This window comes from Callithrix jacchus, chromosome 18, assembly GCF_049354715.1.
Source record: "Callithrix jacchus isolate 240 chromosome 18, calJac240_pri, whole genome shotgun sequence".
NCBI classification, from domain to species: domain Eukaryota; kingdom Metazoa; phylum Chordata; class Mammalia; order Primates; family Cebidae; genus Callithrix; species Callithrix jacchus.
The window spans coordinates 23,784,010-23,797,672 of NC_133519.1; the positions used below are offsets into that span (position 1 = coordinate 23,784,010).

The following is a 13,663-nucleotide window of genomic DNA, read 5'->3' on the forward strand; positions in this document are numbered from 1 at the left end:
CTCTAGTCCACAGGCAACAACCTCGGCGAGCTCATCCACAGCCAGGGTTGGTGGCTTTGATGTTTACCAAGGCAGGTTAGCAAAAGATAGTCAGAGGAGAAGTGAAAAGACAGCAGGCAGCTGGCCAGTGGAGTGGCAATTACCACCAGCAATGAAGCCTGTCACTGAAGCTGTGGGGACACCCAGGCCCAGAACTGGGTTAGGTGGTTGTGATTCGTGTCTAGTTGGAAGGAGGACCTCAAACAGAGGGACCCCAAGAATCAGGTAGTAATTGTGCTTTATGGAACGTCCCCCTTCAGCCTCCCTTCCTTATTCATCCTTCTCCTCTAAAGGATAAAGCCCAGACACTTGACATTCAAGCTTGCCCTTGTTACACTGATTATAATATATAAACAAAGTGTTCCTTGACTTATAAACCCATCATAAAGCAAAAAAATTGTAAGTCAAAAATGCATGTAGCCTAATAAACCCATGACAAAAGTCAAAAATTGTCAAATCATCACAAGTTGGGGACCATCTGTGTAAGACATTAGTTTTCCCAGACCATGTCCTCCATAGCAGCAGGGGCTATATTTTATCCATCTCTTGGTCCTCAGCACAGGCTTATCACACAGAAGACAGATAATGTTTTTTGGATAAATGAATAAATGACCCAGCTGTTGTAGTCTCACCTCTTGCCATCCTTCTCCCGTTGAATCTAATACTCCAGCCTACTTTAGCTTCTGTCCAGCATTCAGTACTTTTGTGCTCCCATTGCCTCCGCTTGGGCTGGATCCTCTGCCTGGAATACTTCTCTTTTCTCCACAGGCAAGATTTTATTTGTCCTTTAAGAAGCCACCTATTCTGTGATGTCTTTATCAATATTCCTTATTCTCACCCATACTGCCAAATTAGTCTTCTCAGGGTTCTCAAGGCACTATGCTTACTATTTGCCTAACCACTAAAAAATAACCTGAAAATAAGTGTAAAAAGAAGAGTTTGGGTGAACATGGAGAGCTCCATGCCCTGCCCCTCCTTTCCAGAATCCATAGTCCATTTTCTTCCCTCTCTCGTTTCCAACTTTCAATCAAAGGGATGTATGGGAGTGGGAAGCAGGGGGAAACTGGAGCCACCAGCATCAGTTGTAGAAGTGAAAACATCCTATGAGTGAAAGACATTTGGAAGAGAGACTACAGACTGGTTCTCAACACAGTACATTTTAAAACAGATTTTAAAAATATATCTGTATTAGTTCCTATTACTTCTGTAACAAACTACCACAAACTTGGTGGCTTAAAGCCAAACAAAAATTATTCTCTTAGTTTTGAAGGCAAGAGTTTAAAATCAGTTTCACTGGGCTAGAGTCCAGGTGTCAGCCAGACCAGTTCCTTCTGGAGGTTCTGAGAGGAGAATCCGTTTCCTTGTCTTTTCCAGCATCTATCTGGTGGCTGCCTGCATTTCTCAGCTCGTGACACCTTCCTCCATCTTTAGAGAGCATCACTCTGATCCCTGCCTCCATCATTACATCACCTTCTCCTCTTCTGTAGTCCAATTGCCATTTGCCTCCCTCTTACAAGAACATCTATAATTACATTTGGGCCCACCTGGATAATACAGGATACTATCCCCATCTCAAGAGCCCGTAAATTAATCACACCAGCAAAATCCCTCCTGTGGTAACATTCACAGATCCAGGGATTAGGACATGGGTTGTCTTTCGGGACCATTATTCAGCATACCACACCATCTTCAATTCCATAGAAATTTATTGGGTGGCACTATGAAAGTTAAATACTCTTTGCAAGGCACTGTGGAGTTAAATAAAACAGGCAAATAATGTCCTTTCAAAGAGAATGTCCTTCCTTAGTACAGAACAATGGCCATCAGGGTATAGGCATGCTCTCCTCCCACCTGGAGGCTCTCACTGACATCTCAACTCTTCTCTCCACAGGTTGCCTTGGATTCAGTGACCTGTATTTGGGGAATTAAAGTGGAGAGAATAGAAATGTGGGTAGGAAATTAACTAGGAAGAACAGTATGATAAAGGAAAATATTCTTGTTTCATATTAAATTTTTCATTTGAAAAATTATTTTCATTGAGCACTACAGCCATATCAGCATAAATTTGTAAGAAAGAGAAAAAATTACCCAATATCTTATAGCCATAACACAACCACTATAACTTTTGGACAAATTACTCTGATTATTTTTTCCCTCTGCATCTAAAAAATTATTTTATATAACATTTACATGAAATTTCCGATTTTTGCCCAGGCGCAGTGGCTCACATCTGTAATCCCAGTACTCTAGGAGGCTGAGACAGGTGGATCACTTGAGGTCAGGAGTTCGAAACCAGCCTGGCCAACATGGTGAAACCCTGTATCTACTAAAAATACAAAAATTAGCTGGGTGTGGTGACACATGCCTGTAATCCCAGCTACTAGGGAGGCTGAGGCAGGAGAATCGCTTGAACCTAGGAGGCAGAGGCTGCAGTGAGCTATGACACTATTGCACTCCAGCCTGGGTAAAGAGTAAGACTCTGTCTCCAAAAAAAAAGAAAGTTCATATTTTAGCCATTTTAAACTGTGGTTTTGGTATAATATATTTACAAAGGGGTACAACCATATCACTATTATCTAATTTCAGAACATTTTTATCATGCCCAAAAGGAAGCCTATACTCATTAAGTGGGAACTCCCCATGTATACCTTAGCTCCTGGCAAACACTAATTTAGTTTCTGTCTCAAGGGATTTGCCTCTTCTGGACAATTTACACAAGTGGAATCATACAATATATGGCTTTTTGTGTCTGGCTTCTTTGCACTTAGCATAATGTTTTCAAGGTTCAGCCATGCTCAAGGCATGAGTCTGTACTTCATGACTTTTTATGATCAAATGATACTTCATTGTGAGGCTAAACCACATTTTCTCTCTTCATCAGTTGATGGACATTTGGGTTGTTTCACTCTTTTGCTATTATGAATAATGCTACAGCAAGCATTAATTTGCAAGTTTTTGAGTGAACATGTTTTCAGTTCTCTTGGGTCTACATCTAGAAGTAGAATTACTGGGTCAAATGGTAACTCCGTATTTAACTTTTTGAGGAATGGCTAAACTGTTTTCCATAGATGCATTTTGAGAGTTATAATCAGAGTCAAAAGACAATTTCATATCTTTCATGCAATACATTAAGCATTGTTCTTATTTGGTCAGCTGTACCCTTTTCAAAATCAATTCTTCCCTTTTATGAACTTGGATAAATAACCCTTATCTTTATTCAGTGGTGTGGCTCTTCAGGCCATTGTTCAGTTGGGGTTTAGATCACATCCTAAGTGGAAAAACTGAGCACAGCTCATCAATACAAAACCTGCTGTGCTGCTGATGAGAAACCACAGCTCTGCTGTAGCATCAGCAATAATACAAACCTGCATTTGAGGCATCCACCTTGGAGATGCCCTTCTCTGCCTACCTTTGACCTCAGAAGTCTAGAGGTGGCACACTCTGGTAACTCAGAATTTGCTACTCATCGTGAGACAGCAGTAGAGAGGCTTGCAAGTCTGTGTGAAAGCTTTGGCCTCTAAATCATGGCTGCACACCTATATGCCTGCATTCTCTTTTTCAGTAAAGATGTGAGGTTGCCAGCTGGGCTTCAGCACTCACTGGCTGTGGAGGCCGAAGCGCAAAGACAGGCCAAAGTGCGGGTGAGCACTCCACCCTCCCACCTAGACTGCTCTTCAAGGAAGGCCTGCTCGTGGAGAACATTTTCCCTTTGCTTCCTGTCCATTCATTAGGCACTGGGCCGAAGCTGACTTGGGCCCTTCCAACTTTATTAAAATTGCTCTCTTAAAGTGTGTTAACAGCCCCCTGACCGACTAATGCAACTCCTCCCCTTCTCTGAGGCTACTGATAATAGTGACCACCTCCTGCTTGAGTCTCAACCTTCCCTCTCTCTCCTTAAAGGCATCTTCACCGCACACATCGTCCCTCTTCTCTAGTGCTGGCATCTTTTCCTGGTAATCGTGGTCACCCTAACCTCTAGGTATCCCCTGGAACTGTATCCAAAGCTTGGCGTAAGTTTTGGAGGGACAACCATGATTGGGGCCCAGTTCCCTCAATGCCAGAGCCAAGAGAAGCCTATGCCACTCAGCTCCACTCAGGTGTGCCAGCGAGAAGCAAACGTGGCAGCTAGCAGCTTCTGGTGACTGAGGTGTGGCTAAGGGGGCCTTGGGGAGAGGAAAATGAAGAATGAAGGGAGGCAGATTTCTCTCAAAGAACAGAGAGCAGATGAAGATAAAAACCTGTACCAGAAAGAGGATCATTACCCGTGGACCACTGAGGGGAGGCGGGAAGGACAGTCCCCAGGGCAGTTGCTTCTCGATCTGAGTGAAGTCCTCTTCACCCACTTCCAGGTGGCATTTGGGTAGTGAGCTTAGCACTTTCTCTTCAGAAATGCTTACCCATTCACTTTGCCTGAGTTGGGGTCACCCTTTCATGTCATGCCTTTGCATGGAATGCAGGCTAATCTTTTCTCTATGCTGGCAAAATCCTAATCTTTGAAGGCCCACCAGATGCTAATAATTCCCCTAACACTTCACTTATACTTGTCATGGCTCCAAACAAATTCCATCTTAAATTGTGATTAATAGTTTAATCTGTCTCCCCAGCTCAAGACCCTTCAGAAAGAAGACTAAACCTGTTCAATGCTTAACAGTGCTTGCCACATAGTAGATGCTCAGTGCTTGTCTGCTGAGGCACATGCGTAGTGATGGAACCTTCAGGGAATTAAGGACAATTACTTTGCTTTTTGTCACATCTGTTTTCTAGATGATCGCTGCTGAAGGGGAAAAGGCTGCCTCCGAGTCCCTGAGGATGGCAGCTGAGATTCTGTCAGGCACCCCTGCTGCTGTTCAGCTTCGATATCTCCACACCCTTCAGTCTTTGTCCACAGAGAAGCCTTCCACTGTGGTTTTGCCTTTGCCATTTGACCTACTGAATTGCCTGTCTCCTCCCAGCAACAGGACTCAGGGAAGCCTCCCCTTCCCAAGTCCTTCCAAACCTGTTGAGCCACTAAATCCTAAAAAGAAAGACTCTCCCATGTTATAGGAAGGGTGAGGCATCATGTGGCCTGCCATGGAAAAGCCACTTTCCTGAGGGAGGCCCTCTGTCCTCATTCCCTGCCCTTCCTTTGGTTGCCATATGGAATGACCATGGAATGCACGAAGTCTCAATGCAGCACCATCCATGAGAAGACAGTGAAATGACGTAATGACAGAGAAGGCAAACAAGTTTCAGTGACCCATCTAACCAGAGCAATTATGGGAAACAGCTTTGGTCAACATTTGACTGTGGAAAGAATTTTAAGTCTAGGTTCAATTTTGACTTCTGGGGAACTTAGTTCAGATGTCCTTTTCACTGTATGTCCTCTGGCCTCTTTGGCACGGTTGCTGCAGCGCCCACAGCCCTTCCTACAAGTGCCTATGATTGTGCTTGTCACACGCTATTGCTCTTCTAACCTGAAGATGGGGTCTTCTCTCCAGTGATACTACCAATCTTCAAAGGCACGTCTTAGTTATCCTCAACCACACTCCATCTTTTTGTTCCACCCCAAATTACTCACACTTAACCCTGATAGTTACCTAAAGTGAACAGTTAAATATTTCAGAGTGAATGCAAAAAAGAGAGATGTACTTGGATCCAGATATAAAATGTATCCCTAATTAAAGCATTTAAAAGGAATTCTTTTTGTGGAGACTCCTTTTTTAAATAAATAAATAAAAGGACAAAAAAAAAACATCTGACACATGTTGCTTAAAATCCGGGGGAGAAACACTATAAATAGTGGGCCCAAGAGTAATTGTTTTCATATAGAATTTACCAGCTTGTTTATTTCTTCAAACAGTAATAATATTAGGTAACCTATACATGCCCTGGCATACTGTTCTCTTATACAGATATTTCTTAATATAGATACATTTCTCTAAGTCTTATTTTCCACTGATTTGCCTTGTACAATTAGCCAAGTAAATAAGAAAGCCAAGAAATCTATACTTAAGCAAATTCTCTATAAACTTAAAAAAGGCACTAACATTATAAAACATTCTAACATTACTAAAATAATAGTAGTAAAATGCTACTTATAATGGGCTTTTCATGTTACTGGCACAGAGAGACAGGGTAACTCAAGTGCCACAATGTTTGGTTCTCTCCTCATCAAACTGCCTCTTTACTCTTCATGTTATCTGATGTTGAGTTTTTATGAATGTTAGCCCATAAGACCCTGCTGAACATTATTCCAGTGATCAAATGCATCTAAGCTCCTAACAGTGGGCCTAGAAACTTTCGCAGCAGTTTGTTTGTTGAAGACAGACTGCTTTCTACTATGCTTAACTGATAGAAACAAGGCCCAAGTTACGGATGCTTTGCCTATCCTAATATCTCAACATTCCTTCTTTCTCTGCCATCTCTCTCTCTCTCTCCCTCCTCACCCCTCAAAAATAAAATGAAATAAACAAAAATCCCTAGCACTATCTTGTGAAATGTTGCCAAACTCAGAGGCATCCCTGTCTACGTCTCTAAGCGAACTTCTTACTTCCACCCACAGCTGGGAAAACCCACACATTCCAAGCTAGTTCTAAGATATTCTTACAGCCCAAACGTGTTATATTCTGGGGCTTTCTTCCTAAGTTTACACAGGACTCTCAGATAATTCCAAAACCTACATTTTTACATAACCATGCCAAACTCACTCATTGATACAACAATCAGCTTATAAGGTGACTATGTATTAAGAAGTAACTTCCAAATTTTGCTTTGTTTCAAAAGCCTATTTAATCCAATTCTAAAAATATTTCCATATCTTATTAAAAGTCTCCCCAGTCCCTGTTCCTAAGGACCATACTTTGTTGTGCGGGCGTGAGAGTGCTGACAGCCATAGATTGAGTAGTGTTGTGGTCTTTCACTGGGAGATTCTGGAGCCAAAGGAACAGGCAAAGCTCTAAACTATGAAGGGGTGCCAAAATACAAGTGTGGAATCCAAAAGGCTGTCATATCCAAGTAAGTCACAGGCAGTTAACGAAATCTACCAGGCCCAGGAGTACGGTGTCAGAAAGAAGAAAGCAAACACTGATGAAGCAGCAATAGGACGTGGGCTAGGGAACTCCTAGGTGATTTCCTAGAATGTCTCATCTATCGGGATGTGCAGCTTGTTTTCATGGACCAGCCAGGCCATGGCCATAGATGGTTTAGCCCATTTAAAGGGTCAATGGCAATCAGAGCATTCCTGAAGCGGGAAATGTTTCTTGTTCCCACTGTGTTGGCCCATACCCATTCCATTGTATTGGCTATTGGAATTAAGATGGTACCAAAGGTTGTTGGTGACTTTTCACACCATATATGGTTCCTGATTTCAGGTTAGCACATTTTGGCATGGGTAATGAAGGAGAAGGTAGAGTCATGCTGGGTTAGGCATAAGACAAGCCAAAAGCAGAACAATCAGAAGTGAATACCAGGGTAAAAATGAATTTTATGACTCTTCATAGTTCCTTATAACACTATTTTCTTCTGTCAAAGGCAGATTTTGTTTACATATCTGGGACTGCCTATTGTATCTTCCACTGTTTGGTGGGCTCGATGGGAAGGAAATAGTAGGGACGCATTGTTATAAAAGTTTGTTTGGGTGAAAGAGTATAGTGGACAGTCAAAAGCAAAATTCTTCAGGGACTTGCTAGGTGAGGTGACCCAGCTGCTACATAGCAACTGATTACTAATTGTGAAATGATGGCTGGAAGACAAGCTGGAGAGTGCAATCTAAAACCATGATATGTTCCCGGAATAGTTTTTTTTTCCTGATACTTTAATCTTAAGAGAGTGGAAATAAGCTGACACATGGGGATAAGATGTTCCAGTTTGTCATTGGAGTCTACGATGACCAAAGTGACATGCCCTTGAGAGTAGGGTAAGTCTATGGCACACACTATGACAGTGGTGCATTTGGAATTGACAGTGATGTGGCATCGGTATATTCAGACCTGAATTTATTATGGCAAGCAGCTAGCTTAAGGGCTGCGATACTGCAGATTGTTGGGCTTAAAATCATCAGAAATGTGCCCTATGGAGGCTTTGGATGCCTTCCTTAGAATTTCGAGGGCCACCATGGCTCACCAATAGTATTAGGGTGCAGCAGGGGCTCTGCAGTTTGGACTAGCAGAGCAAAAACGGGACGGAAGAGTTTTTCCTCTTAGTGGGCAATAGTTACAGACAAAAATCAAATAATCCCTCTTCCTCCTACTTCTCCTTCTCCTTGTCTTCTCTTTCCTTCTTTCCTGGGTTTGACTGTTTGGATGGCCAGAGTGGAACATGAGAGATGAATTACTAGTAATATCTTGTGAACTCCAGGATCTGTCAGACATCTGGGTCAGGCAGGGGTGGGGACATTTTGCCTTCGAAAAATCAGTTCGCCTTGGCAAGACAGATCATGGAAACTCTTAATCTTCAGACTTTCAAATATATTTCTCAAGCTGGCCTAGAGGCAGACTAAAGTATGGCTCTGACAGGTCAGGTGCTCGTGGGACCCAAACCTTGCAAATACAAGAGGATGCCCTCCAAAGAGACAGAAGCCACTACAGTCTTGCAAGTGTCCTTTCATTGGACACTCAAGAATAGAAGCACTGTCCAGGCAGAATGGCACACTGCTGTATAATGGGACTGCTTAGGGAACTTCTGGAAGGCTGCCTTACACTGGTCATGTTCTTTGATGCACCATTTTAGACAAGCTGCGCTTCTCAAAAACCTGCACTCTGCAGAGTTAATCTTTGAGATCAGAGGGACTAGTGGAGTTCTTAGCAATCCTGAATGGGAGATTGCCTTGAGGCTGTGGCAGGCCTGGCTAGAATGAGCTCTCCATTTTTCTGAGGCAGTGATGGAAGTATTGATGAACCCTAGACACAACTTCGTTTCAATATAGCCACAGACTGCCTCAGCCTCGGGCTCAGATAGCAAGCACTGCAGTTTTGCAAGTATGCAGGGCCTAGGCAGCAGGGCTACAGAACTTTTATTCCTAACTTTAGAGAAACTCCTCTGTTTCCTGTAGGGGAATACTTGCTGGTAGATGGGATACTTATTTGATTCCAGGAATAGACAGCTTTGGGGCCTGCAAGCAGAATTTCCAGCGGGCTTTAAAAGTGAAATGCAAGGTATGTTTCCAGGTAGTATCTGGGTCATTGATCTCCGGCTAGAAAAGGCCAAGAACAAGAGGAAAGTGCAATCACTGAGTGCTGCAAGGTAGCAGACAAGTGACCTGACCAGTCAAGTCAATGAGACCACCTGTGTGAGTGGAACCGGATCTCTCAGGGGAGCATCTCATGGAGCCCACGTGCACTGAGTTGGTGTGGGTACATGATGAAGAGCCAGGCCTGGTGGTTGAGGGGTCTGTTCACTAAACTTTCTAAGATCCTTAAGTACATTATGGTATGCACTCCCAAAACAGCACCCACTCGGGTACCACAGGACATGGAATACATCGCCACTGAGACTAGGGGCTGGGACACAGAGAAGTGGGAGGAGGCTAACCAGTTTCCCCTCTCTGAAGGGCCAGGGCAGCTTTCTAGAGACAAGAACAGCATGGCTCAGTCTGCGCATCCCTTCTAAGCACAGAATGCCTGGTCTCCCATATGCAAGCACAACAGCCTCACCTGGCAGCCTGAGTGCCAGTGATGAGCAGCAAAAGTTCCTCCCTCCACTCTGCTTGGGAGACCACTTCAGGGACACTCTGAGAAGGAGTGGCAGGGTCTCAAGCCCTATCTAAACCTTCCCACAAAGCAGTTACTTGGAAGAGTGGAACTGTCCAGGCTAACTTGCAGACAGCAGCAGTGCAGGTGCCCTCTCTGTGGCGCACATTTTTTTTAAACCGCCTAATACTCATTATGCCTTCCTAACACCACTCTGATTTCCTTTCCCCATATTGTGTCCCATCTTAGAGGAACAGCAGTGCAAAGTGTCCTTCCTTTGCTTTAAGAAAGCCACAGAGGTCTCTGAAGTCTTCTCATCATCCCTGGTTCATCCATGGGGAGGTTTGTGACTATAGGGTAGCCTTTCTCTCTCTTGAGACTTTGGCAGAATAATGTAAGGATGAAATAAATGATTGGAGTTCATTTGGTAGTAGCACTAGAGCAAAATGGTGAAGGAATTACTGTGCCTGACCTAAAGCTAGCTGGTTCCTGTCTGTTTCTAGCCTAGTTCTTCAAAACGTCCCTTCAAATCCTTGAACCCCCAGCATCCTTTCAATAAAGTATCCTTTTAAGTGGGTTTACAAGAGTAGGTAGCTTGTAACCAAACCACCTCAGCTAATGAAGGTCCACGATGCCAATCACCTCATTCCAACTGTGATGGCAGCAGATATAACACTGGCATTTAGAGACTAAGCCTTCTACACAATGGAGCTGACATGGTATTTGGCACATTCTAAGGGACAAGGTTCATGTTCAGGGATGGGGGCTATGGATTTGTATGGAAATGACAACTCATTCCTGCCAGGTGGAAAAATTCATAAAAAATATATTAATAAGAATTTGGGGACCTCACAAAAAGTCCCCAAATTTTCTAGAGCTATGGAGGATTTTCTTTGGGAAGGAGCAAAGATAGGGCTGGCTCTACTCCGTCAGGCAGCAGCTGTAAGCATGAGCCAACAGCTTCAGCTTGTCTGTCATTTGGGCCAGAAGCACTGCTGAGTTTCTGAAGAATTTCATGTTTTCTTTTCCACGAGGTAAAGAGTGGAACCGGCCAGACTCCATCTAGTAGTCTCAGGTACCTCCTAAGGAATGTTGAAACCCATCCCTCACATACTTTGATGATGGCCAATGGCAGGCCTGGCCAAGGTTGGCTTAAATAAAGATGGGGATTCTAGGGTCAGGGGGTTTCTGACGCTGGAAGAACAGGTAAAGGTCTAAAATTCTAGGAGATAAATCCAAAGATATACCAAATATGTGGAGGCAACACAAGTGTAGAAATCTTGCCACAGGTGTTTAGAGATTAAGAGCAAAGGCAAACGAACCAGGAGCAGTGAGGTGGCAGGGAGCCCTTGCTGAGTGACTGCCCAGAACATCCACTCGTCATGTGCAGGTTAGTCCATCTCTTGTGCCTAGATAGATTCAGGGTCATGAACAGAGCAGACAGAAGAGACAGTAAAAGCAAGAAATGGAGATTCTGGGTGATTCAGCAACACAGGCCCCTATGAAGGAAATCATGTGAGCAATGTCCTGGTGGCCTTTCACTATTGTGAAACAGTCTAGACATGAGTACAGTGATCTAGGGGCTCTGACACCAGTCAGCTCTGAGACCGTGTCTTATAATCACTGGGCCTCAGTTTTATCTTCTGGGAAATGGGAATAACAGTATCTCCCCCACCTACTTTGAGGGTTATTGCAAAGATCAAATAAATCATAAAAATGCCAGAAACCATAAGAAATCTGAAAATGCTGCAGAAACCTAAGGGCATCATCAAGATTTACTCTCTCTTTTTTTGAGATGGAGTCTTGCTCTGTTGCCCAGGTTGGAGTGCAATGGCACAATCACGGCTCACTGCAACCTCTGCCTCCTGGGTTCAAGCATTTCTAGCACCTCAGCCTCCTGAGTAAGCTGGGACTACAGGTGCACACTACTATACCTGGCTACTTTTTGTGTTCTTAGTAGAGACATGGTTTTGCCACATTGGCCAGGATGGTCTTGAATTCTTGACCTCAAGTGATCCTCCCACCTTGGCCTCCCAAAGTGCTAGGATTACAGGAGTGAGCCAACGTGCCCAGCCAAGATCTTCTCTTTTAAATTGAAAAACTAATCCTTTTTTCAAATTTGCAAGTCTTGTCTGCAGAGTTCAAAGTTTTCAAAACGCATTATTTTCTTGAGAGAAACTGACATTTCACAGACCTCTGTTAGGAAATCAATTGAAGAGGCTAGCAAACTTTTGCACAAGCTAATTTTAATATGAGAAGTGAGCTAAGGCACTGACTCCCTACAACCATCGCTGTGACTTTTAAAGAGAAAATGCTCTTGGGTTGTACGTTGTGGCTTTTCTAGTGGCTGTCACAAAGGGAGTCCCTCCAACTGAGCCACATCAGCTCTGTAACACAGTGATATCTGAGGTGTGTTCAGCGGATAGAGCCAATGTGAACCCCAGAGCTCTGTGGACGCTACTTGGGTTTCGTTTTGTCAACAAATTTAGTCCGGATTCTGGATTTAGTGTTGAGAGCACCCTCCTTGCGTGGTACCTCTAAAAAGACAAAAACAATTAGATTATTGTAGTAATAATATCTTACATTTACTGAGGGGTTTTAATTTTACAAAGAAGTTTTACAGTTTTTCTGCCTGAGTAACCCTCAAGCTACAAATAAGCCAGGTGCCACAAATTTGACTAAATTGGTTATTGGCATTCAGAATGCATTTCCCAAGTTCAAGGGTGGTCAGTTAACTGCTTGAGTTCTGGGTCCTGGGGCAGGAGAGAATGTGGCCAAAGAGTGAAGAAGAGAAAGAAAAAGAACATTTCTTCCTTCCATCTTGTACACATCAGAAGCTTGGTGAAAAAAAATTCAGAGAGAGAGTCTTCAGAATCCTTCCTTATCCATTCCTGAACCCTTCTGTGGTCTCCCCACCCATTTCTCTCCAGACTCCTGTGCACAGACCCTACAGAAGCTCCATCCCTGCGAAGGTACAGAAGGCCTCTGGCCTTCAAGCCTCCTCTCCGTGACATGCACATGAAGAGCAGCCCCATGACACTCTGCTTCCCAATTTGAATCCTTGAGATGGGCTGCTGCCATGTCCATCCTACATGTGGCTGCTCTCATGTGCACCTTGTATTATACTGTTAGTGTAACTTCCCCACACCCAACTGCAGGCCCCAGTGAGATCAAGGACTAAGCCATATTCATCTTTGCAAACTTCCCTCTTGATTCCTTTTTTCAGTCACAGCTCAGAGCACAGTGATTTGCTAATTATTAAAAATATTAACATAAAAACAAAAATAAATGTCTCCTACTCTGTCCAGGTCTTCTCTTTACTCAGCATTCACAAGTTCCTACCTTTACTACAGTATAATTTTCTTTTCCTTCACTGAACAATCCTCAGGAAAAAAGTGATTTTATTGCACTAACATATGCAAATACAGCAGTGTCAGATTGCTCCAGAGGTATCTGAATTTTTTTCAAGGGGCTACCTACTAACTCAAAGAAGTGTCTAACCTAAGCTTTGCAAGGCATCTCATCCTCCACTTCAGCAGCCCCTGGCAATGACTTTGCTGATGGTTTCTGGAAGGAGGGAGAAGGGTGACTGGGTATCCATGTAGGTTACTGTTTGCAGGCTGAAGACTAACTTTATGTAGTAATCCTCTACCTTAAATAATTAAAACTTCTCAGTTCTGGATTTAACCGACTCCTCAAGACATTCATGAGAATGGACAAAACTAAAGTCCTGCCTTCCATAATTGAGGTAACCTCTCTAGTTTAAGTTTAAAAAGTAGGCCTTTTGGATGCTTCGATTATTTATCTTCCTAAATCTAGAAAAGGTCTTGTTTTCAAATGCTCAGGATAAAACTATATTCAGAATATAAGAAGATGAAATTTTTAAAATTCATGAAAACTCATTCACATATATTCAAACCTAAAACTAAAGAACTGATTGTCAGGCTTGTAATAAATAA

The 13,663-nt window shown here is 43.2% G+C and overlaps 2 protein-coding genes across 10 annotated transcripts in view; one reads left to right on the forward strand and one right to left on the reverse strand.

Annotated features, from left to right (window-relative positions):
* The window catches only part of NPHS2 (NPHS2 stomatin family member, podocin), a 31,571-nt gene extending 25,860 nt beyond the window's left edge, over window positions 1-5,711 (forward strand). For 2 of the 4 annotated variants that reach the window (XM_035279273.3, XM_035279271.3), the window contains exons 9-11: window positions 1,931-1,986; window positions 3,602-3,680; window positions 4,804-5,226. In XM_035279273.3, the coding sequence (XP_035135164.1) occupies window positions 1,931-1,986; window positions 3,602-3,680; window positions 4,804-5,082 (414 nt within the window). In that variant the 3' untranslated portion in view covers window positions 5,083-5,226. Of the gene's footprint in view, window positions 1-1,930; window positions 1,987-3,601; window positions 3,681-4,803 lie in introns of all 4 variants that reach the window. The other 2 variants (XM_002760322.8, XM_035279277.3) reach the window with 2 other exon arrangements.
* AXDND1 (axonemal dynein light chain domain containing 1) overlaps window positions 1-13,663 on the reverse strand; it is a 136,796-nt gene that overhangs the window by 11,107 nt on the left and 112,026 nt on the right. For 4 of the 6 annotated variants that reach the window (XM_035279266.3, XM_035279269.3, XM_078356218.1 and 1 more), the window contains one exon: window positions 11,938-12,241. The exons of 1 other annotated variant lie outside the window; for it this stretch is intronic. In XM_035279266.3, the coding sequence (XP_035135157.3) occupies window positions 12,162-12,241 (80 nt within the window). In that variant the 3' untranslated portion in view covers window positions 11,938-12,161. Of the gene's footprint in view, window positions 1-1,727; window positions 1,951-11,937; window positions 12,242-13,663 lie in introns of those variants that run through there. One more of the 6 variants, XM_078356220.1, reaches the window with a different exon arrangement.